Source organism: Lytechinus pictus, chromosome 2 (genome assembly GCF_037042905.1).
Source record: "Lytechinus pictus isolate F3 Inbred chromosome 2, Lp3.0, whole genome shotgun sequence".
Lineage (NCBI taxonomy): Eukaryota > Metazoa > Echinodermata > Echinoidea > Temnopleuroida > Toxopneustidae > Lytechinus > Lytechinus pictus.
In genome coordinates, this window is record NC_087246.1 from 46,120,122 (window position 1) to 46,146,838 (window position 26,717).

Consider the following 26,717-nt stretch of genomic DNA (forward strand, 5'->3'; position numbering starts at 1 on the left):
TCTAGCGCGATCTGTACAGGGGACTCAATGGCCATAATAATATGTTTATGTGTATTTTATTAGTATTAAGTTCGGATAAAACAGGGCAGTGAAGTTGCGCGACATCCGAGGTAAGTCACCGTTTTCGTTCCTTTTAACTTGATTTTCCCCGTTTTTTGGCAATTAATGCCAAGAGGGAATATTAATTTGCATTTCGGTCGCGTTAATTTTCAAAAGTTTGATTCATTAAAGACAAAAATTGAAGAGCCCCGACGGGGGGATTTTGCATTGTAAGTCCCCTAATGGTGGCTGCACGATAGCGAGCCGTCTGTGTATGAGGAGAAATTTAAAAAATAAAAAATGTTAAAAAAACTCCTAGAAACAGACGGCTGCCAGCTGTCTAGGCTAGCCATGCATTGGCCATCAGGCCAGGCCATAACATAAAAAAAAAAGTCATAAAGTTAGTTAGCCATCGGCCTATCCAACACTGCCTGGGGCCGGGCCTAGGCTTTCGTTCACACTCACAATTCTGTGTGATAGGCCCACAGTTACAGTCAATTCCAACAATTGCAAAAAAGGCATAATCCCCTGGCCTGTAGACTTAGTGTAAAGTGTAGGCCTAATTCGTTGTGCGAGGATTTTGCGAGCTGAGTGGGCCGAGGTCGCGTCGGCCGTCGCACTGTAAGACTGACCACTGTCTGCAACTTCCCCGCGCCCATCCCGCGTGTCACTTCAGTGTAACCTTGCTTGGGTGGCTTCGCAAGCTTCGTATCGCTGGTCTACGTGCTTTCTCAATGACGTTTACGAAGCGAAAATCAACGTTTGGTACGTAAAAATAATGATTCTTACCAAGAAAACAAACGTCCCTCTACATTCTAATAATCAATTACGGAACAGTAAATATTACAAATATTGCAAAGTCACTACAAATATTGATTTTCATCAAACTTACCCATTTTCAGGCAAATTGACAGCAAGTTTCCGGCCCAATCAAGAGCGAGCGGGACGCGAAAAATGTTAGCGAAAATTACGAGCTTAGCAATTGCTGCCCTCTAGCGGATGATACATTACATTCAGAAAAAAAATAAACAGGCCTAAATCATGCAGATTCCATCTTGTGTTATATACAGTGCGTCCCACAAAAAAGAAAACCCGTTTTCAGAGATAGATTTCACAATTATTGAATGTGTTTTTACTATAAATTTGATACTCATGGCAAGAGTGGAATCTCATCTCTAATTAAAAACCAAGAGCATAGCATGGCAGATTACAAACAATAAATATATATAGACATATTAGAAACGATTTGTGCAGAAACTCACGTGTGAATCTGAATCCACTTTCATTTCAGGGATCAGTGAGAGAATCCTAACAAAGGATACAAAATAAATGCAATGAGCCAATCATTGAATAAGCACGGTCGTCGTATCACGAAACAACTTTGACTTTAAAATTTCACTCATCTTGCTCATTAATGCGTGAAATATTCGTCTCGTATTTGGTTTCAAACTGAAGAGGAATTATTGAATCATATGATTACGTAAATAAAATATCATAATTTATTTGCCTTTGAAGAAAAAAAAAGACATGGGAAACCAGGTTTCCATTTTTCTGGGATGCACTGTATATCTCTAAGGCTTGCATGTATTCCAAAATCGTTCGTTCATGTTTTCAGCTTTTCCAGTTTATGTTACTATTGATGCTTTTCAGACTAATTTTAACAATGCATCTAATATTACCACAATCATCACCACCACCACCACCATCATTGTCGTCGTCATCATCTTCTGAATTACTTCATGCTCAACCATTCCGTGTCAAATCTCTCTGCATTTAAGATCACATCCATCATAATTTGCCTCCATTGCCATAAAGTGCAAAAGATTATGTCAAAAAAGACCTGATCGATGAAAATTGTCATGATATTCAAGGGGGGGGGGGTTTCTGGCGGATTTTTCACTGCACTTCTAATCATAAATCACAAAATATTTGAGAAGTAAAACAAAGAGGTAACAAGCAAATTTGTGCTTTATTTGATTCATTCTTTTTGTAGAATACATGTAACAAATCATATCAAATCGATAAAATATACGAACATGTCTTTACACATAATTATTAAGAACTATTTTGAGCAGTTTACATAATGAGGTTACAAGGATGTATCAGAGTTAGTACATATCTATTAAATTAAAAAAAAAACCTAAACATTTGTATTTTGTACAACATTATTTCACAGTTTTCTGCATAAATCAAAGCACATTTTATTCAAAGCAGGCATTATAAATCCAAGCATAAGGGTAAAAAAGATAACATACATAAAAATTCAAAGAGTATTTGATTCTATATCATACAGAATGCATAAAATATTAATTGCAGCATTGAACATTGTGACTGGCATTAAAATTCATTTAGATCTATTGGAAAATTTACAATTGTGGAAAAAGTACAAATACCAGTAAATATGTCAATTTGATCATTGAAAGCAAATGGAAGACAGGATATATGTGAATATTTTTTACTTGGAATGTACGTACCTATATCACATTCTGTACTCTCATTTACAATTATTAACTTCATAGTACAGTATATAAATGTATATGGTATATAAATATAAAAAATTCAAAATAAATGTATGAAATCTTAATTAAGTACTAAGACATTCACCAAGCATTGATAACTGAATGCAGGTGAATGATTATCACTCTCCTCCATACATTATTTCATTTCATTTCATTTATGAGATTATCTATCTATCTATCTGTCTGTCTGTCTGTCCGTCCATCCATCCATCCATCCATCTACATATCCATCCACATATGATATCCATCCATCCATCCATCTATCTATCTACCTATCTATCTATCTATCTATCTATGATAGATCTATCTATCTATATATCCATCTTTCAAGCTACTGGACACAGACAATCAATGAAAGAAAAAGAAAAGAATTGAAGATGGCAAGTTTTCGTCAAGTTTTCGATAAGTATCATTCAATAAATAAAAAAATCACATAAGGGCAATTCCATGGTTATTTATGTTACATTTGAAGGAACATTGGCTTCTTTCATGAGCTTAAAAAAATTCATTCATTCTATAAACATTATCATGTGTGAACATCATCTAGTAGAAAAACTGAGCTTTAGAAACAATTTCTCAAGCTTGAAAATTTTGATTTTGTTATATGCACTAAAACGTTTTGGCTATTCACATGCAATGCTACATGTATTTTTTTTCACTGGGGGTAAATATATGCCAAATAATCAGTAATTAATACTAATTCATTCATTCATTCTATTATTACTTGATAAATATGAAAGCATACACTCTGTGCAGGCAAAGTATAAACGAGTGGCGTGATTATTCTTTGTAGGGCAGTTGTAATAATGTAATAGTTAACTCGCATTGCCACAATTCATAGTACCATAGCTTATCATTCGACAAAACTGAATAAGCTTATCGCGAAAGACCAAGTCAACATTAAACATTTGTTGAGTTAAATCAATAATTGAAAATAAAATGGAGGAAACATTTTAATTCCATTAAAATCAGATATTTGTAAGAGTTTGAATGCATTAAAATACCATTATGACTACTTTCACTTTAACATGGCTCTGTAGCCCATCAAAATCAAAGTCATCACAATGTAAAAGTTACTAAATGTTAGCATTTTTAGTAGGTAGCGGAAATGTGATTTTGATGTTTAAATTAATAGGCTAGTCAATAGAGTTCAGCCGCTCAAGTCATAAAATCACTTTTTATCTAAAGTTCACTTCATGTACTGTATATGAAATTAGTAACATCAAATTTCTCACTTTCTAGGGTAAACTTTTGATATACAGAATTTACATTTTTAAATGAACTGTCAAAACAATAACTATCAGAGACCATAAACACTCATATTTCAGTCTGAAAGATTGTACATCTTACTAACCCGTTAACTACCAGGTGATCGTTTCATAAATGTATGCATGATTTTACACACGACTGGTAACCCTTTCTTGTGCAAGATAAATCCCAGCGCAGCTGACTTGGTACCTGTTAAGAACATGTTCCAATCGTTTGTAAAGTTATGCATAACTGTAGAGACGACTTAATAAAACAGCACCTGGGTTCCTTTAATTTCCAAAAAAATTGTACAGGACCACCTGGGTCCATAATACTCTGAAGCATCACACTGGCCCGAATTCCCAAAGGCGATTTTGAAAACCATCGCTTGAACCCATGGTTTATGGAGATTTCCTGTATAAATTATGCCTATTAATACCACGTATATGCAAAAATGTCCAATGCTGATGCGCGCTTCTGTCACAGTGCGCCAAATTGACACCCGTTGCCATGGTTAAGTACCTTGTTTCATTCATGAGTCCACTGTTTTGAATTAATGAGTCCGCTCTTCAAACGGTGGACTCATGAATAAAATAGCATACTTAACCATGGCAACAGGCGTCAATTTGGTGCACTGTGACAAAAGCACACATTAGCATTGGACAGTTTGTAATAAACCCGGTAAATAGGTGTAATTTATACAGGAAATCTGCATAGACCATGGGTTCAACCGATGGTTTTCAAAACTACCTTTGTTAATTCAGGCCACGATGTTTCATACATTCAATTGCTTATTAGTCTAGACCCTCTCCTGACAATTTGGTCTAATTCCCATTTAGCACCTGTATTTACCATTTGGTCCAATTTCCAGTTTGACAATGCCCATTTCATCAAATATCCACTCAGTCTAACACCACTTATGGAGCGTTTCAAGAAACTTTCAATCACTTGCAATTCTATTTTTGGTCCCTTAATCAATCATATGTCTTGCAATTAATTGTAAATTTGTGATTGATTTCAAACTGCTTCTTCCAACAAGGTGTGTAATCTAATTAGCTACAGCTAAATTTGATCTATCAGTTGTAAAATTGGAGCAGAATATTTGCAATTGATTGCAAAGATTTTCTTGCAACACCCCCTAAGTCTATATGATTGAATGAAATGTTTATGAATCAAATTTTCATTTGACCAAGTAAAAAAAGGGGAAAAAAGTGGAAATTAGACCCAGTACGCATTAGACTAAATGAGGATAGACCAAGTATTAAACCGAGAGTACTACAGACCAAACAGCAATTAGACCAAATTCATAGTACACCTGGGGCCCATTTCATAAAGAGTTACAACTGTTGTAACTTTGCCATTATGGCAACTACCTTGGTAACCTTGATTCCGATTGGCTGCTGAGCCCTGTTGCCATGGTAGTTGCCATAATGGCAAAGTTACAACAGTTGCAAGGCCTTTATGAAACGGGCTATAAAACGGGTTTAGCCCATGTGGTATTAGACTATCTTAAGGGTAGACCAACTGGTCTTCGACCAAGTGAATATTTCATACACACTCCACATTGTGTAGGACGGGTAGGGCGTGTATGGAATTCCAGTCACGTTCGAAGAGTCCGGCAAGTTGACCCTGTAAGGTGGTAGCATTGGTCTCCATCTGGGCTAGAGTTTGGTTGACCACTAAGCTTGCTCCACCGGTCAATGTGAAGTAGGTACCTGACCAGTTGGATGTACCTGGATACAAAGGCAGAAAAAAGGGGGTTTTCATGACATACATGTACACTAGAAAATGGACAGGAATGAAGAAAGATTAGAGCAAAGAGCAAATACCATGCACCCTTCTGTGACATCATTTCTTTGCATTTAAAATCCCGAGAGATTGGCAACTTTATAATCAGCACCACGCATTCATATGTTTGAAAGTGATTAGTCCTCATTTTGATACACAATATTCATGAAATTTCTACTGATCAATCTTAATTCTTCCCTGACCTTAGGATTCATTGTTCAGTTAAATATTTCTTTACTTCATCAGTTCTCGATCACTGTGCCTGCTATAGGCCTATAGGGAAAAGAAAGTTGTTGACCCGCAATGAATAGTATGCTTCTCATGATAAACTGATCTTCCACTACAAAATGACAAATATCAAGTCACCATGGTATTTTGATATCAATAATTATACCGGTATGGTACTTGATTTCATAGCACATGACAATTACCTTGCTCTGCAGCCGTTATATATCCCTTGCTTTTAAAAATTAGAATTTGCATACCCTGCATATTCCGGAGCATACCCCAAGAAAATGAACATCCCAAATCAATTTGCAATAATTAGATTTCCTTGAAGGGATATTTTGCTTTCATACTCCACATTTCCGAATCTAATTTTTTGGGGGGCAATACAAACGATATACTGTGTGAGTAAAAAAAAAACTTGACACCTCACAAATCCCCAATTTAAAGAAAAAATATTTCATGAACACATAATTATCATATATGGCAAGAAAGAGTATTTTCTGCCATACAATTTAATACCGCATTTATGTGTTAAGTCTTCACGCTTGGATAAGAATTAAAGGAGAATGAAACTCTTGGAGCAAGTTAGCTTTTGTGAAAGCAGAAAAATCAAAGAATAAGATCAACAAAAGTTTGAGTAAAATAGGACTAGCAATAGAAGAGTTATGAGCATTTGAATGTCGAGATCACTAATGCTATGGAGATCCTCCAATTGGCAATGCGACCAAGATCTATGATGTCACAGGTGAACAACTCCCCTTTTGGACACTGAAAATATACCCCAAAACATCTATTTTTGCTCATTCTAATCATATGACAAACGATTCATCAATGATATAATGTCGTGAAACCTCTGTACTTGTCCTCTCATAAAGAGAACACCTCACCTTGTGATAGACTCTATAAAAGTGAGAATATAAGTGAAATAAGTACTAAAGTAATGAGGGAGTTGTACGTGTGTGACATCACAGATCTTGGTCACATTGCCAATAGGAGGATCTACATGGCATTAGTGATCTCATTATTCAAATGCTCATAACTTTCTTATTATTCATTCAATCTTCCTCAAACTTTCAACAATATGTTTCTTTGATTTTTCTCTTTGATATGGATTCAGCTGGTTTCAAGGGTTTCATTCTCCTTTAAGTGTTCTTAGCAGTGATGTAAATTTTGACTTGCGCCAATGTAAGGCATGTCTCCAATTAATGAATCCAGATGTAAATGATGTCAAACACTAAAAGAGTTGCATTAAAATCCATTGCAAAACATCATTTCAATAATTCACATTAGAATTGTTTAATACGCACTTTTTCGTATCAATTCTCAAGTTAATTTCATTGAAAACTATGGAATTAACTATCTACCTTATTACACTGATCACATCAACATTCAAATCCAAATTGTAAACATATATTTTCCTTTCTCATTAACAATTAAATAGTATATTGTGTTCAGGAGATTTCCTTTTTTTTTTATTATTATTATTCTATTTCAGTTGTTCTTGTGTACACTGTATTTTCTTGAAGCACTATGTATGAGCACCAAAAAGTGGAGCTGTGTGATATATAAGAAGTCACATTACTACTATACTTTGACCATTGACCAATCAATAACATCAGCTTGACAGTGAAAAAAAAAATTGAAAAATACAGAGATCTCACCAATATAAGCTGCATTATCTGTGACCATATATTTGTTGTGGTTGACTCTAGCATATGGCATGATGTGCTCCACAGGAGTATATGCTGGCACACAGAAAAGTTTCTGGATCAGTTTGATTTAAAAAAAAAAAGATTATTAAATTAGAAAAAATATGTAGATCTTGTGAGATCATTGTGGATAGAAATCATAGCGTTTTCAAATTGGGCAACTTTTTCTTTTGAACAGTGAAACAAATTGTTATCAACAGGCCTTATCAATAAAGTTAATTAACTATACTTTAAGAGAAAATACCAATAGGGATGCCAGTCAGTTTTACTTTATGGGAAAAAAAAGGAGCCAGAACATGTTTAAGCCCCATATGTGATGTACAATCTTGAAAGAGCCTGATATGGGAGGTTGTCAGGGCCTGATATCGAGCAAAAGCCCGAAGACTAGCACCTCTGAGAAAATACAACTAGTGTCATTCAAATGAGAAAGTGAGACATACTCTAGATTGACGATACCACTTAATAAAGTTGGAAAAATGTCACCAAAATATGAGTCAGGAGCCCATCTGACCTTTCTACATACCAGTCATTCATAAAGTCATTTACAGACAGATGTATGAAATTCTTTCCCCAAGGCATGTTGCTGAAATCATTGTATTTTTATTAAACACAACTAAACAAATATTGAATGCATGTTTAAATTGAAGACTTCTGATGAGTTGAAAATCAAGATTTGTTTGATTTTTCTGATTATGTTATATCAAAGTCATTTACAAATACTTTTATGAAACTCTTTCTATGAGGCCCTTTGCTGTAAGCATTGCTTTTAAATACTAAATATATATTGACTTTAAAAAAATAATGTTTCCTGATCTGGATGTGTTTGATTTTCCTAATCATGTTTAAATAATTCATTTACAAAAAGCTTTGAGAAACCCTAACCCTATGAGCCATGCTGACAGCATTGCATTCAAACACAACTAAAATAAAATAATATATGCAATTTGAAAAATGAGGATTTTGATAGTTTAAAAATCAAGTCATGTTTCATTTATTGATTATATCGAATTAAAGACTAATCACAAATATCTTTTACCGCTTGTATGTTGAATCTACCCGTTGCACCCATTTCAGCCAACGAGCGAAGGAAGATGATCATATCATCCGATGTATGGTTCCATATGCTTCCCATAACTCGTACGTTGATATGATGGTTGAATGCTACCTCTCTTAATTTAGCATCTATTACGTCCCAGTATCTGCAATGTAAGAAAACAATTTCATTTGGTGAAATAATAATAATGATAATAATAATAGTCAGTTCTTGTATAGTGCATAACACATTATGAATAACATCTCTATGCGCTTCCAAAGGACTTGGATATTATTACCCTGGCTGTAGCTCAAGCAGCTTTTACGCGCTCGGCATTTTAAGGAATAAATTCCTGCCAGGTACCCATTCACCTCACCTGGGTTGAGTGCAGCACAATGTGGATTAATTTCTTGCTGAAGGAAACTACGCCATGGCTGGGATTTGAACCCACGACCCTCTTGTTTCAAAGTCCGGAGACTAATCCAGTGGGCCACAACGCTCCACATTGATCAGACTATCCATAATTGTGGATAAAATTATGATGATTAAAATAAAAACAAGCTCACTAGATATCTGTCATTTCGGAGATGATGACAGTTTTCTTAGCATTCACATAACACTGTTCTTATGTCTAAAAGACACCCAGTTTGCCCCCCAGACACAAATCTTTAGGCTTTTATAGGGGTTTCCAAAACCACTTTTCAATCCTTTGTTTTAATAAACAAATTTAATAGGATTAATTCAAGATGCAGACAACTCTATGGTAAAAACACTTTTTAAAAAGTCCCAACCTCTAACCCTAACCCAACCCCCTCCCCCACAAATGTAAACCACCCCCCCCCCCTCCCTTATGACATCTTTATAAAAATTTGCATACAATGCTTGTCCACTTTAACATTGAATTATCATCATTATAAAATTATTATTAAGCAAAGTGATGCATTCTGATTGTCGTAGACTTGAAAGTTTGTAGAATTGCCTGAAACCAAAAGGAGACATTTTTTTTTTATATTCTACATTTGAACTATCAAAGAAAAATGAAACTAAAATGAAGTTGGCTGAAGTTCTTATTGAAATTCAACTTTCTAAAAATACTAATATCTAATTGAAGGAACTATCTCTCTTTCTCTCAAAGGGTTGAAATATCCTTGAATGCCAAGCCATTGGCAGGAGTGCAAAACCATAGACATTCATAACATGAATACAGTATGGTACATGTATAGTGCCTGCATACAGGATTGTGTAAAACAATTAATGAATACTTATTCATTTATACAATAATAACCAAGGGTTTGAATAAATTCAAGGCCACTTATGGTCTTGTATGCTCCATTTATTGGCCTTGTTTATTTTTTGTGCCTTATTTTTCGTTATTTTTGCCAATAGTACGGAAATTGAAAAATATGCCCAACAGGAAAGTTGTATTGGTGCATTGCCAGTACCATCAAAATTATTTAGAAAAGCAAGGCCTGTTTGAGTGATTTGTGTGTGTCATAAAACATGCATGTGTGCAAGTTGCCCCCTTATTGTGACATCATTATACAGATTAATCCTGGGAGAAAGGTCAATACAATGTACTCAACACCATGCATTCATCCCCAAGTTTCTCTTTCAAAATGATCATAAACCTTATTTAAACACTACAGCTTTCCTCAGATCCCGTTATCAGTTTGGGATGGTTTAGTCCGCACTTATTTTCTTTAATTTTCAGTTCTCATTCATGGGGCATCCTCATTTGTATGTCTTACGAAAAAGCGGTTCTCCCAAAAGCCTCTCATGATAATGAATGATGGCGGCACATGTTATATGAATGTAAGGTTAAAGCCAACCAAGCCACCTTTTAATATGACTCTGTAGACATGATACCTACTCCATAGGATGTGCAAATTCTTTTTCTGGAATGTAGTCCATGACAGCGATGTAGACAAATTTCCTGGCAGACTCGACGACATTGAGGAGACCGTCGATATCAGACGTCCGACCAGTCGGACAGAAGGCTGGTGGTGAACTCTGTTCAAGGTGGAAACAAAATTGACAATTATGGGGGTGTTTAGAGTCGCACTTAAATGCCTAGTTGCGTGCGGTATAAAAGGCAATACCGCATTGGTCAGATCATGCAAAGAGGACGCGTACTAAGTACTACGTATTGATCAATAAGATTGCGCGTTGCACTTCAGATACGCGCCGGCATTTAAGTGCGATTTAAGTCATACTTAGATTTGTGAAACACCCCCCCTGGTTTATTAAAAGCTCCATGTCTTTCACACATCAAGGCAGATTCAGGCCACAGAGCACAGCGGACATGTTCCCTCTCTACCCTTTGCCAAAATTTGTGGTGTATTGTCCTTCCCCCTTCATAAATAATACCACCATCCCACCTTGTACTGGTATATGGGGATGGTGTTTTAATGATGAAAATTACAGCTCTAGGCAATTGCATGCTTTCAGTCGGGAGGGAAAGCCTTTTCATGGTTGTCAGAAAAACGGAAATTTACCCACTAAAAAAAAGCCCATCCCAATGACCATAACCCCAATTATCTCAAGGACAATGAAACCCTTGAAACCAGCTGAATCCATATCAAAGAGAAAAATCAAAGAAACATATTGTTGAAAGTTTGAGGAAGATTGAATGAATAATAAGAAAGTTATGAGCATTTGAATGTCGAGATCACTAATGCCATGTAGATCCTCCAATTGGCAATGCGACCAAGATCTGTGATGTCACACACGTACAACTCCCTCATTACTTTAGTACTTATTTCACTTATATTCTCACTTTTATAGAGTCTATCACAAGGTGAGGTGTTCTCTTTATGAGAGGACAAGTACATAGGTTTCACAACATTATATCATTGATGAATCGTTTGTCATATGATTAGAATGAGCAAAAAGAGATGTTTTGGGGTATATTTTCAGTGTCCAAAAGGGGAGAGTTGTTCATCTGTGACATCATAGATCTTGGTCGCATTGCCAATGGGAGGATCTCCTTAGCATTAGTGATCTCGACATTCAAATGCTCATAACTCTTCTATTGCTAGTCCTATTTTACTCAAACTTTTGTTGATCTTATTCTTTGATTTTTCTGCTTTCACAAAAGCTAACTTGCTCCAAGAGTTTCATTCTCCTTTAAGGCCAAGGTAAGGGCAACGTAGGAAATACATGAGGGTGACGGGCGATTTTGCCCTCATGATAGCCCAAATAGCCCCTATAATTCCCTAAAAAGTATGCGTTGGGACGACCATTCTTTTTAGCGTCGCCCAAGATCTGTCACAAACAATATTCAAGATTATGGCAAAATTATTACATTGACAATTATGGTTTATTAAAGGTTACATGTCTTCTGCATAACTGCTTGTTGCCTCCGAAATTCTACAATCGCCAAAATGTCGAAGAAAAAAAAGACAGCCCCTAAAAAAGAAAAAGTATTTATTATCCTGCTCAAGGGGTTTATGAAATTAATAAAATCCTGGATCTGCCCCTGTTCATACATAATCTACATTGATATACTAACTTCAAAAGTTGTAAAAAGTTTTAATCATTATATCTATGGATACTTCAAATGCCACATTGGTGGTGTCATAGTGATGTATGATTGGGACATCCTTTCAATTGCTCCAATACACAAACTGACTGAATGCTGTTATTAAACAAGTGGAGTGCCCAGCCTCTGGCAGTCTCACCTGCATTACGCAATTCAATATAGCAGCAGTGCTGACTTTGAAAACTACTATACAATAATTATTCACAAAAAGCACCAATCATATAATGATACAATACTACATTCATTGACAATAAATGACATTTGACCTCGATCATGCGACCGAAGACTTGTCAGTGATACTTGATTACCCCTATATTCACATTTTATAAACTATATCTATAAACTTTGAAAGTTATGACAGCAATCTAATACCTCCATAATGGCCAAAGTCTATTGACCTTTGTCATGTGACCTGAAACCTGCACAGGATGTTCAGTGATAGTTGCTTTACTCTTACATGTATGTCCAAGTTTTATGAATCAGATCCATAAACTTTCAAAGTTATGATGGTAAATCAACAGATATCCCAACATGGCCAATGTTCATTTACCTTTGACCTTGGTCATGTGACCTGAAATTCACACAGAATGTTTAGTGATACTTGATTATTCTTATGTCCAAGTTCCATGAACTAGACCAATAAACTTTTAAAGTTATGATGGTAATTCAACAAATACCCCCAGCTTGGCCTAAGTTCATTGACCTTAAATGACATTTGACCTAGATCATGTGACCTGAAACTCACTGTTCAGTAATACTAGTACTTGATTAACCTTATGTATAAGTTTCATGAACTAGGTCTATATATTTTTTAAGTTATGATGACATTTCAAAAACTTAACCTTAGGTTAAGATTTTGATGTTGATTCCCCCAACATGGTCTAAGTTCATTGACCCTAAATGACCTTTGACCTTGATCATGTAACCTGAAAGTCAGGCAGGATGTTCAATAATACTTGATTGACCTTTTGGCCAAGTTTCATGAACTAGGTCCGTACACTTTCTGAGTTATGCTGTCATTTCAAAAACTTTGGTGTTGACGCCGCCGCCGTCGGAAAAGCAGCGCCTATAGTCTCATCCTGCTATGCAGGTGAGACAAAACCCTTTTTTTAAGTCTAACATCAAATTACGTTTTTTTTAACAAGAATACAACAATATGTGTTATAGTTATATCTTGATTACTGCCCCAGGAGAATAGGTACTTATTTAAAAAAATCCCTGAAGTTACACAGCCAATGGAAAGCTGTCCCTACCACTAAACTGTTAATTTGAAATTTACATAATTTCCAGTGATCTCATTTTATAACAAACCACATTTAAAATGTTTGTCCAATTTCTTTCAATTGTTCACCATTCTGCTTTTCTTATATCTTCTTCCTATCTCACACACCATTTTGTAACAAAGGATGGATTCCCCTTTAATAATCATGTGACTCATTTTAATAGTCACATGATGTGTATGCTACCATGCTAGTTTTGAGAGGAATAACCTTGGTCTTTCTATGGGACATAGATAAGGAAAAGGTTCTGTTTGCTTATGAAACCTCAGATTTGTTTTAATCTATTGTTTCCTTTGCTCTAGGCCAATGACAAAGGGATATATATGAATTGCATCCCATCACTGTATAAAAGGGAAATCAAAATATATCAACTGCATTCTACACTGTAAGACACAATGCCCATTGATTTGGTGACCAATGCACACAAGTTTAAATAAACTCCTCAAAAAAGTTTGGAAATCTCACTTTGATCGATAATTTCTCCTCCTTTTAAGTGAATATCAATGTGTGATTGATACCAATTAATAGATCATTTGATCCCTTTAAAATGATACCCTACATGATATGATTTTGGATCACATGGAGGTCAGTGCTTTGAAATGTCGGGCAAGGTCAAAATTCAAAATTTGCAAAATGACACAATATTGAAAGTGGGCGAGACAAAAAATGGTTGCTACTTATGTATAACTCAAGCTAAATCGAAGCAGTCCTAAAATATGTTAAATTTTGAGATACAAGGTTTTAACATACTTGTGATGATACATATTTCCTATTAATCTGATATGGACCATTTAGTCCTATTGTAAGATGATTTTTTGCCATCTTTACTTTCTGATTCTTTCATGCATTTCAGGGTGTGGAAAGAGGGGATTACCAAACTAGTAGGCCTATATAAATTCTACTTCTAATAAATAGCTGCTATTGAATTAAATTAAACCAATGAATATCAGTCAAAATTATTATAGAAAGAGTTGCAACTATTAATGCTTCTCCACAAATCAAACAACACGATGTCCAGCCAATCAGAATTGTGTATTTCAACACAACTCTTCTACAACAGACCAAAGATACACTTATACATGTGTATACATATTATATGATTGTTTTGTTTTTTCCTTCCTCACAACATTGTGTTTCAAAAGATTAATTAAGTATACATCGTACTGTTTCTCCAGTCAAATCACAATAATAGACAAGGTTACTTAGGATAACTTGCATAACATGCAAAAGATCTCTAAAATGACAGGAAGGAGTGTCTCAAATTGTCAATAATCCAATGAAATAACTCTTTGCCCAAACAATGGCTGCTGAGTCGCTTGGCAAGACTCAGACCTCTCTTGCGAAATCACATGCCTAGCAATAACATACAGGATGATATCAAAAACCTTTTTTTCTCCTCACACTTAGCCAAGGATATGGCGCTTTTCCTTCCTCTTTTCCTGTATATCATGTGACTTATTGGCTTTCTAAGCTCCATGTTACATTTCAGTGATTTCAGCATCTCATTCAGGGCACACATGAGTATTTCAGACTCCACTTCACTCTCATTTTAAGAGTAGCTCATCGAAAAATCATAACCCTTCTATGGATTTTGTTTTTATCCAATTTAGAGGAATCATCATTCACAGTACAACACATCCAGGTACCTTAACTGGTTACTTTATCTGCTAAATTGTTTTGTTTTTTTACATTTCTGAACGAGAAAATATGGAAATGGAATCATGATATAATAATGAAAATAAAATATTCTCTTCTCAAAAGGGCTCATTATGAAAGAGTATGAAGACAGAAATAATTTAGAAATGCCTGTCCAGATTGTATTGTGTTAAGATCAACTGGTGCAGATGAATTATTTGTGTACATGTACATGCCCTTCATGGGTTCTATATGTAGACAGTCCCAGAAAAAGCCAAGAAGAAAATAAATAACAAATCAACATCAATCAATTCAGTAATAATCGTTCTCTCCTTAAAGGAGAATGAAACCTTTGGAACCAGATAGCTTGTGTGAAAACAGAAAAATCAAAGAAACAAATCAACAAAAGTTTGAGAAAAATCGGACAAATAATAAGAAAGTTATGAGCATTTGAATATTGCGATCACTAATGCTATGGAGATCCTCACATTGGCAATGCGACAAAGATGTGTGATGTCACTCATGAACAACTCTCCCCATTACTTTAGTATATATTTCACTTAAACTGCCTCTTTTATCACATCTACCAGTAGATCATGTGTTGTTTCTATAGGAGGGCATGCAATACAGATTTTTTAAAGAATACATCATAGATAAAGAGTTTGTATCACCATAAGAAAAAGCAAAAATATACATTTTTGGGGTATTTTATAGTCCATCAAAGGGAAAGTTGTTCACATGTGACATCGCACATCCTTGTCACATTGCCAATAGGAGGATCTCTATGGCATTAGTGATTGCAATATTCAAATGCTCATAACTTTCTCATTATTTGTCCGATTTTTCTCAAACTTTCTTTGTTCTTATTCTTTGATTTTTCTGTTTTGACACAAGCCTACCTTTTCCAAAGGTTTCATTCCCCTTTAAGGGTTATAAGTTTCTCCTCTTCTTCTTCTGTTGAGTACAGTCCTCTATGTAGATACTAGATAGTCCTACCACTCAGTTCCGCCAAAGCTGGCTGCCCTAAATAGAGCAAAGACCCTGTAACACAACACTCAGTGACTGATTGTACCATTGATTTTCACAACTAATTGTACATTGTGATCGATGCACTGAATTGTGAATATTTGTTCTACGATTAATTGCCAAGCTCTGTGTCATGGTGCCCAGGTAAAGATAATAAAAACTTGATGCCCAACTTTTTTTTAAATTCTATTTAATCATGTCTTTACTGCAACTGATTGGTTGAATTCAAATACCATAAACAATGAAAATACTAATCTCACAAATGTAGAAACAATATTAGCATGATTATAACCCAGTCCCCAAGTGAAAAGCATGTCAAAAGTGGACGATAAGAATGAACAATAATACTCTTGTTTAAAAAAGAAACAGAAAAAAACTCACCCCAATAAAGGCGGTAGCATTGGTTTCATTCAGCTTCAGTTCCATCGGGGTATCCAGGTTGTACGCTGTAGCAAATTCTTCGGGCCACTTGGGTGGGACAGTGGCATGGTTGCCAAGATACCAGTATACTTCAAAGAGCTTGTCCAGGTCTTCAGCTAAGCAGGAGCAATTGAATATTCCTACGCCAATCTCTTTCACCTACGGGGGACACCATCAAATAATATTCCTATATCACTCCCGTCAAAGTGAGGGGGGCATCATCAATATCTTTAACCTGGGGGGGGGGGAAACATCATCACAGAATATCCCTATATCAATCGCTTCAACTGGGGGAGAGGGGGTAGAGGTTGGGGTGGGGTGGGGTGGCATCTAGTCAAAGAATATTCCTATATCAATATCTTTTACCTGTGAGCATCATCAAAGAATATTCCAATGTAAATCTATTTATCTCTCTAAACCTAGGGGGAAACCATCATCAAAGAATATTCCTATGTCATTCTCTTTAACCAGGGAGGGGGGTGGGGTGGGGATAGGGTGGGTGAGTGGAATCATCAAAGAATATTGCTATATCAATCTCTTTAAACTTGCATCTATTTGTAAGATGGGCCCCTGGAGAGTGTATAGTAATTTGTAGTTGATTTCCATGGACACAAGCTGTTATAATAGTCTGCAGACTCAGACCCTTGGTTTTGCAATTTCGCATAGTGCATAATGCAGAGTCTAAGTAGTGAGACTAGATTAACTATGCATTGTTATTTGACGCAGAGAGAGAGAGAGTCTTTGGATTCTATTCTTCAACTAAGACATGGTTTTAGTTTAAGTGTCAATTATGAGTCTGTGCTTACAGACTACTCTTATAAGGTAATGAAAGCATTATTTCTGATTGGCCTTGGGCAACTCTCGACAGTGGAAAATCAAAGGTGCTTCACGACATGCTTCCAGAAGCAGTGGCCCCTGAACGTTCTTCTCGAACAAAGCTTTGGTAAGGGTGGTCTAACCACAATGGCATGCGCCTTCCTAGCTTTGTCTGTTCACAACGTTCCGGCACCAACGTCCACGAGAGTAGAGATATCACTACCTGTGTCAAGGCTCTGTAGTCCATGTTGGCGCTTCCCAGATACAGGTGTTTGTTATCCACGACCCAGAACTTTGTATGCAGGATCCCTCCTCCCAGAAGCTTGTCGAAGTCCAGGGCCCTGACCTCAGCAGCTCCTTTCGCTACGAGTTCCTTGGTGTCATAGTCCTTGACGGTGTGGGATGGTTTGTTCTCAACGATACGGATGCTGATGTTCCTCGTGGTACCCGCTGCCATCAATTCCTGGAAGATTTCTTCACCCTAAAGAGAGAATCAATTCAAATTTTCAAAATCAACACATTACACATTCATTATTCATTGTAAGAAATACAAAATCATATCTATAATAAAAGATAATCTACAAATATTAATGAAAAATAAGTATTGAATATTATTTTTCATTATGATCTAGAATTGATAACATTCTGAAGGGAAGTCAAAATCTCAAGCATACAAATATTCAAGTGAATTGAAACTGGCCAAATATCTAGAAAGGGCAGGGGGATAGGGATATCATTTAAAGGGATACTTCAAGCTGATAATAGTGTCAGTTATAATAAAGCAAACAAACAGAAGAAGCATATATTGGTGAAAACTTGACCAAAAATTCATCAAAGAGAGCTATGGATTTCTAAATTTATGAATTTGTTATGTCACATGCGACCAGCTCCTTCGGGTGTTGTATGATATAAATTCTATAAATAATATTTTGTTGTTAGAAAACTGGAAATAATTTTATGTCAAGATTCACTATATTATTTACACATCATTTCATATCTGCTTAACGTTTTCAGCCACTATTAACCATTAAAAAAATCATAAAGTACATGGCATTTATGAATTACATGCCCTATCAAGCAGTTACTCACATATGACATCACAAATTCAAAACTTAAGAATTCATAAAAATTTCACTAATTTCAATTCTTTTTTCTCATTTTCTTCTTTTATTGAAAAACTTTAGACCTTTATTGTCTGGGTGAATCTCCCCTTTAAACACAAGCATCTTGATTTAGATCTGACCCTCTCCTGACTGATAAGAGAATATTCATCCATGAAACTCACCTCAAAGTCTGAAGTATCATTGAATATGTCTTTTCCTCGAAGAGTCCAGTAATAGGAAGATATGTCTATGGTTTCTTCAGCAGTGGCCAGCAACTCTTTCCAGATTGCGAAAGTTGATTGAAATCTTGGCGACCCATCTGGGAAGGTCAGGTTTAGAGGCATGGACTCTGCCAATATCACACTAAAGGTATCAAGAATATTTGTTTGAAAATAAAAATTGAAGAAAAAAAATAAATATGAATGGAAAGAAAAGAAACAGCTTTGATATTAAGCTGTTACTACTTTCTATAATTTCCAACATAAATCGTGTTTTGTTTAATTAGCATACTTTGCAATAAGCTTTTTTCATATTTGATATTATTTTATTCTCAAAGATTTGCCAAAGTCAGATAATTATCACGTACATGATATTCTCTTACTTTCAGCTTTAAGACAACGTACTCATCCTAAATACTTTGAATTGCCATGAAATGGTAGGCTACTGCTCAGTACGATTCTGAACCACAATGCAAATTTAGACTTGGACATCGTTTTGTAATACATGTATTTTAACTTTGTGTTTTATTTGTTTTTTATGTTTAAAAAGTTTTACTGAGAGAATAAAACAATTTGAATTTGAATTTGAAATTGTGACCCCCACTAAGAAGTGTCTGGCTAGAACAATGGTGATTGATAGCCATTACATAGTAGTAATCTTTTTCCATTTTACAATGTTTATATGTTGTAGTGTCTAATTATGACCCCACCACAAATCAACCTAAAGGTCACAGTGGGAATTTAATGTAAACAGAAAAAAGAGATTAGGTGGTCAAATCTTTAACATTGGTGTTAGAAAAGATGATTTATTATCTGTAAAAATTGGACATAAGGTACTAGATACAGTCAAAATATTGGGTGGAACTGGAATTTTACAAAGGTGGTTGAAAATTTAGACAATGGACTATTCAAAATTTTTTGGCTTATGCTTCATTTAGCAAACATGCATTTGGAATGATCCAATGATTCCTGGTAAAGAAATGGGCCCGTCTTAAAAAGAGTTGCGATTGATTTGATCGACCTCAACTATAAGGAAATTCATCATTGTCACAGTTTTCCTACCAAAATTTTGCACAAAGTCCTTTGTAAACAAAGAGGGCACATCAAATTGTCAAAGCAACAATGAATGTATGAGCATACATCACATCCAGAAAACATTTTGAACAAACATGCATTTTAAATGTTGGAGTAGCTGGCTTTCAATAGTTGCAATTGATCCGATCAACTACAAATATGGAAAGCCAGCAATGTCAACATCTAAAATGCAAATTTTGCTCAGAACATTTTCAAGATATGATGTATACATTCATTGTTCTCTTGAAGATTTAGTGTGATTCTCTTTGTTTACTATTTGTGCAAATATCCTGTAGAAAAAATTATGGTGGATTTCCATAGAGTTGAGATTGACTGGATCAATCATAACTTTTTGTAAGACGGGACCCAGATGTGCTTGGTAAAATGCGCTAGATTTATGCTGATTGTCATGCTCGTTTAGGCAAACAAGTACCATTCTTTAAAGGAGAATGAAACTCTTGGAGCAAGTTAGCTTTTGTACAAGCAGAAAAATCAAAGAATAAGATCAACAAAAGTTTGAGTAAAATAGGACTAGCAATAGAAGAGTTATGAGCATTTGAATGCCGAGATCACTATTGCTATGGAGATCCTCCCATTGGCAATGCGACCAAGATCTATGATGTCACAGATGAACAACTCTCCCCTTTTGGACACTGAAAATATCCCCCAAAACATCTCTTTTTGCTCATTCTAATCATATGACAAACGATTCATCAATGATATAATGTTGTGAAACCTCTGTACTTGTCCTCTCATAAAGAGAACACCTCACCTTGTGATAGACTCTATAAAAGTGAGAATATAAGTAAATAAGTACTAAAGTAATGAGGGAGTTGTACGTGTGTGACATCACAGATCTTGGTCGCATTGCCAATAGGAGGAACTACATGGCATTAGTGATCTCAATATTCAAATGCTCATAACTTTCTTATTATTCATTCAATCTTCCTCAAACTTTCAACAATATGTTTCTTTGATTTTTCTCTTTGATATGGATTCAGCTGGTTTCAAGGGTTTCATTCTCCTTTAATAGTTCCTGAATCATTGAATCATTTGCATAGATTTCAATGAAGCATACCTATCCCCAAATCATAATGGTTTGACTTTAAACCAATAGTGAATTCCATGCATTGTGTGCTAAATGGGTCATGTTTGATCAAAGCTATAAAGACAAAGTTCATTAAATATGAAAACACAATACACAATGGAACTAGCAACACAATATGGGTCAGTTTAAACTACGTCCTAACAATGTGGTTTAATGCCAATTAGTCTAATTCCACATTTTGTAAACTCAACCATTGCAAAATTCAGTTTGGAATTGGTATAGGCCTACTATAAATTTGCTCTGTTTGGTCCAATATCACTTGATGTAAACACATTTGATGGTTTTCCTTTTCATTTACAGATCGGTTCCATGAGATTTGCTCCAGCGACAATTGCTCTGCTATAGATTCCACACACTAATGGAAAAACCAACTTTAACCTTGGATTTAACACTATGGCTACCCTATCCTAAACTTACCGGCAACCCTAAACCTACCATAAACACTATTGCAACCCTAAACCTAACCCTACATCTTACACAAAATAAAGTCCGGAGCAATGGTCGCCAGAGCAAATCTTAATATTCCCTACAGCTGTTACTGTTCCATACCTCATAATGTGGTTTTTTTTTCATTGTCATGGGATTGGTGTTATTCAATAAAATTATTTTTTTTATAACGGATGTATTAAACAATTCATTTTGCAAGAAAATTTATTTGGTCAAGATCCTTCTCCCCCAAAAATAACCGCACATTTTTTTTCCTTTAATTTCAAATCATTTCTCACTCATCTAAATAGGCTAAAAAAATTCAGGATTAAATCTGTGTTTGGAGCTTTCTGATCAATGGTGTTGATCCGCAGAAAGCTCTATTCATCTGGGAGGACATTATGTAATAATACAAAGTGCCATCCCCCTAATGAATAGAAAGCGCAAGCGGATAAGACACATATGTATCCAATCAAGGTCATTCTGATATCAAGATCGCAAGATGTAACACGTATGGCCGCAGCCACATTGATGTTTCAAAATACATATAGAGCATTTAACCATACTGTAACACTGTAATAAGAGTTGAAATCCCTTTTGGTCACTCAATACAAAATTCAGGGCTCCAATCAATCCAAGGCCATAAAGATCATGGTCATGGATGTCAGACACGTCTTGATTGGTCTCATGCACTGCGCATCTCATTGGCCTTGAAGAGTTTGGGTGCCCATGTGTCCCCCACTTGTGTTGTAATATTCATAAAAATATGCCCTTTAAAGTTGACTTGCCCCATCAAACTATCAAAATTCAAGATCTTGGCCCCCATTCATATAGACTTGTTTATGATAACAAATGCACAATATCTACTACAAATTTACTATCAGGTTGAAGGATTTGAGTAGCTTTTTCATTTTTTCATTTCATTTTATTTTCCACAAATCAATCAAAATACAAAAAACATATAACTCATTCCGAAATAGTATGCATAATTGCAATATAAATGCAGATTCAAAGTGGATGGACCTAAAGTAAAGCGAAAGCTTGTTGTGGATAGGCCCTTAACAAATAATTAATGTGTAATCATTGATAGCTAAAAATAGTTACAGAAAAAATAGAGCAGAGCTCGGAGAAAGTCACAGAACTGGACAAGAACGAAAACAGATAATGTTACAAAGAACAGGGACACACAGGTTACTAGACAAGACAAGGAAGACAAAGCAAGACATAAAAGAAAGAAAGAAGGAAAGAAGACCCGTCTATTATATTGCTGTTCACGACTGCGACGTTTAAGGATGACTGAAATATTTTTACAGCATTGGTCGTATGCCAATGAAATAGAAAATAGTAGACAGGTCCTTTGTAAGGGTATCTGCAGCTGTTAATATGAATACATGTAATTTATTTACAATGACAAACATACAGACATAGTGAGGGGATGGAGCACCTGGCAGACGAGGAAAAAAAGAAATCTTGATAGTTGCTAGGTGAGAAAAAGTATCAAAGGAAGCAAAACTTAGAAGAGGTATGTGGTTGATAAAAGAGTTTCCCTAACTACCAGGTGCCCAATCCACTCTCCGACCGTCCTAAAAGTAATACACAAATGAGTACAAATAGATAAAATATATATTGTGTATTTAAAGCGTACAGTTGGGTTCTATGAGAAGTAATATTGTCTCAAAAAAGACGTTTTCAATTTTCTTTTAAATGCAGTTAAGCTAACAGATCTTTTTATATCGAGATATTTGGGACCTGAATAAATAATAGTATTGTGGGCAAATTTTGTTCTGGTTTTTGGAAGATGAAATGAAAATGCTTGGCGTGTTGGATAGTCATGCAACTGGTTGTTTATTATGAACATATAATTAAGTGCCGGAGGCAAGTCATTATTGTTCAATTGAAACATACAAGAACCCAACTGCAGATAGAAAATATCAGAAACTCTTAAAACACCCTTTTCTAAAAAGAGAGGACCTGTATGAGCCCATATATGGGCATTGGAAATTATATGAATTGCTCTCTTTTGGATAACCAAAATTTTATCAAGTTGAAGCTTACCAGAATTTCCCCAGGCAAGAATGCCATAGTTTAAATATGGGTGTAATAAAGTAAAATATAACATTTGCATAATATGGGATGGAAACATTGATTTTAGTTTATACATTATACCAGTATTCTAGATAAAATTGAGCAAATTTGGTTTGTATGAATTTTCCAGGTCATTTTATCATCAATAAAAAGTCCCAAGAACTTAATTGATTTTACCCTACTGATCTGGACATCATTCAATAAAATATTGTCAGGTAAAGTAATAGAGTTACTAAATAACATAAAATTTGTTTTATCAAGATTAAGAGAGAGCCTATTGGCAAATATCCATTTACAAATACTTTGCAACTCGGTGTTAAAAATCTCAACAAGCATTTGAGGGTTTTTATGCGAGAAAAATATACTTGAATCATCTGCATATAGAATAAAAGACACAAGTGAAGATGAATATTGAAAAACATTTACATATATATGATATAAATCAGGGGGCCAAGGATACTCCCTTGAGGAATACCGCAAGTAACTGGTTGGCTTTTAGATTCTACTCCATTCAATGAGACAAATTGTTTTCTGTTTGTAAGATAACTTTTGAACCACTCCAAGGCCTTCCCCCTTACAACATAATGATGCAGTTTATAAAAAAGAATACTATGATCAATGGTATCGAAGGCCTTGGAGAAGTCCAAAAATAAACCAATTGTATGGCAATGTTTGTCAATAGCAGATGAAATTTTGTTAATAAAATGAAGAATTGCATGTGAAGTTGTATGTTTTTCTCGAAATCCAAATTGATTATCAGATAAAAGTTCATAGCGTATGAAGAATCTATCTTTTTAACTGTTTATACTGCAAATTTATTTTATGAAACGGGCCCCTGGTCGTTGATTGAACCCTGGCCATTATCGTACTTACGTGCAAGGATCAGTGCATGGTACAGGCTTAGGACTCACTCCTTGAGGATTGGTAATGATAAGGATCACCGCGGCAACAAGACCTGCTAAAATAGCCAGGAAGAATAGGGCAAGAAGAGAACACGATGCACATCGTCCTGGCTTCGGTGCCCCATCCTTAATAGCTTGTCCTTCCTTATCGTTAATAGGCTGAATGCGCTGGTACTGAAATATAAGATCAGCATAAAACAATATTCCTTGAGGGTCTCTGATGACTATGTACTAGAAAATGACATCAGACTCATGGAAATTACAATTTTACATTTTTACCACTTTTCTTTTTGTTTAAGTTATTGATGCAAATTTCAAATTATTGTTCACATTCATGATTTTTAAAGATAATTTCATTTAATTCACGTTTTCCTTTATTGTAGATTACAACTAAGTTACTGTAGCCTGTAGGCCATCAGTCTCTGGAGGCTTTAGTTTATTTGTTCCACTAATCTAAAGCAATAAGACTAACAAGTTACATGATCTATTATGGTTGGGATAACAAATCCCCAGAAATCTAACTTAGGTAGCATAGTTGGTGCATAGTGAACGGCTGTGTAAAACTGCATAAAAATTGAAAATATAGATATCAAGATCTAACAAAAGTTAGAGCATGTAAATGTTAGACTAACCGGTAACATGCAATCTCAGTCGAGGCTGCGAGGTTCAACTTCATATTTGAATTGTGAATCAAACAGATTAACAAACATAATTAGTAACGCTCAGTATTCTCACCTCCTTCATAATTTTTGTTGTTAATCAAAAAGTTGCATAAATTTGCAAACGTGGTCTTGGCTGTGGCAAATAAAATAGTATCAGAAGCCAGCACTCATCGTACCGTACCGTAGACCAAAACAAAAGTCAAAAGCTTCGGTCTCTGTTATGTTGGTTGTTCAGCTTAACTCTGTTGGCTTCACTCACCAAATAGTAATACAGAGGAGAAATTAAAAAAATAAAAAAATGTTAAAAAACTCCTCGAAACAGACGGCTGCCAGCTGTCTAACCGTACGCGGGCGGGAGCTCCCTGGGTTAACCGTACCGGTACCACTCAGTCAACAACAGAATAGATCCAATTATATTGGTGATGATCAAGTTTCAGAAAGTACGGGAATATTGTGAGAGACTCCTCAATAAGGCAGCCAATATACTCGAATGTAAACTGTACACATGAAAAAGGAATACTGTGGGATCGTGTGCAGAGGTCGATCGAATGAGAAGAACCTTGGTACCTTACGCACATAGATCTAGCGGAGATCTAGCTACACGTACACGAAGTTCTGGAATTCAATGCACTCGCGATCGCGCGTTAATCGGATTTCCGGGGAAACCCCTAAATACCCTCGAGGTCGAGGAGGAGGGGGTGATATTTTCGGTAAAATGATATGCTCCTGCGACATTTTCTCGGCCTGCATATCTCAGAGGGCTCGGATATAGACATAGAGCTAGGATTGTAATAGAGTTTTTGGTTCAGACTTCAGAGTAATTTGAAAATTAAGATTAGGGCTAATATAGTTTTAGAGGTTATTGACCGGAGCAATTGTCATGGAACCCCATGGAACCTGTATTTTCTTCTTCCTTTTTGAGATGGTATATAGTTCTAAATGAAGTTTTAAAGGTCAAGTCCACTCCAGAAAAATGTTGACTTGATTAAATAGAAAAAAATAAACTAGCATAACGCTGAAAATTTCATTAAAATCGGATGTAAAATAAGAAAGTTATGACATTTTAAAGTTTCGCTTATTTTTCACAAAACAGTGATATGCACAACTCAGTGGCATGCAAATGACACAGACGATGATGTCCCTCACTCACTATTTCTTTTGTTTTTTATTGTTTGAATTATACAATATTTCATTTTTTACAGATTTGACAATACGGACCAACTTGACGGAACCATATCAGTATCAAACAATGCTAATTCCTCATTTTCAGAGAGGAATTAATCATTGTTTCACTTGACAATTAGGAAAAAATATGAATTTTTCATATTTCATGTAATAAAATACAAAATAAATAGTGAGTGATTGACGTCACCAGTCTCCTCATTTGCATACCGACCAGGAAGTGCATAGAACTGTTTTGTGAAATTAAGCAAAACTTAAAAATTTTAATAACTTTCAGTATTCATCCGATTTCTACAAAATTTTCCATCATATGCTTGTTGGAATTTTCTCTTTTTATTCAAATCAACTTTTTGTTGGGGTGGACTTGTCCTTTAAGTTGCCCCACTTCGATCTTACCTACCCTTCCTGCCGACAAATAAGATAAAGTAGCTCGGGGCGGCGGCGATCCGGGGGCAGGGGCACAGCGCCCCCTATTTTAAGCACTAAAATATCCCACTTTTACCCAAGAAAATAACCCTTACAAACATTGTTCTTTTCCTCAGATAAATTGCCAAATTCCCATTTTATGAAATATGCTCTTAATTTTATTCATTGAAAAGAAATGTTAACTTTGTGAGGTAACACTTTCTTAATCGATGCGACCAGTGCCGTTTTCCTTATTTAGCGTTCTGAAAC

At 35.5% G+C, this 26,717-nt stretch overlaps 1 protein-coding gene across 2 annotated transcripts; it reads right to left on the reverse strand.

The window, feature by feature from the left end:
• Positions 1 to 1,989: 1,989 nt before the first annotated feature.
• On the reverse strand, positions 1,990 to 25,518 carry LOC129254163 (5'-3' exonuclease PLD3-like). Of its 2 annotated transcripts, XR_010292622.1 has the most exons (10): positions 24,934 to 25,430; positions 24,170 to 24,372; positions 18,568 to 18,748; positions 17,506 to 17,763; positions 16,428 to 16,625; positions 10,435 to 10,574; positions 8,568 to 8,730; positions 7,484 to 7,586; positions 5,275 to 5,539; positions 1,990 to 5,175 (listed from the first exon to the last, which is right to left on the reverse strand). XR_010292622.1 is itself a non-coding variant. In XM_054892622.2 (9 exons), the coding sequence occupies exons 1-9, from the start codon at positions 24,940 to 24,942 to the stop codon at positions 5,355 to 5,357; spliced, it is 1,440 nt and encodes a 479-aa protein (XP_054748597.2). In that variant the 5' UTR covers positions 24,943 to 25,518; the 3' UTR covers positions 1,990 to 5,354. The 2 variants fall into 2 exon arrangements, 1 of the variants encoding a protein (XP_054748597.2); XM_054892622.2 differs by having other exon boundaries at positions 1,990 to 5,539; positions 24,934 to 25,518.
• Positions 25,519 to 26,717: the final 1,199 nt, after the last annotated feature.

What these genes read in the sequence shown, in the direction of transcription:
- LOC129254163 (XM_054892622.2), bottom strand. An exon ending in ATGATACTTCAGACTTTGAG is followed by an intron (nt 17,764 to 18,567) that starts GTGAGTTTCATG and finishes TTCTCTCTTTAG; the next exon opens with GGTGAAGAAATCTTCCAGGA. An exon ending in AGATAATGCAGCTTATATTG is followed by an intron (nt 5,540 to 7,483) that starts GTGAGATCTCTG and finishes CTTTGTATCCAG; the next exon opens with GTACATCCAACTGGTCAGGT.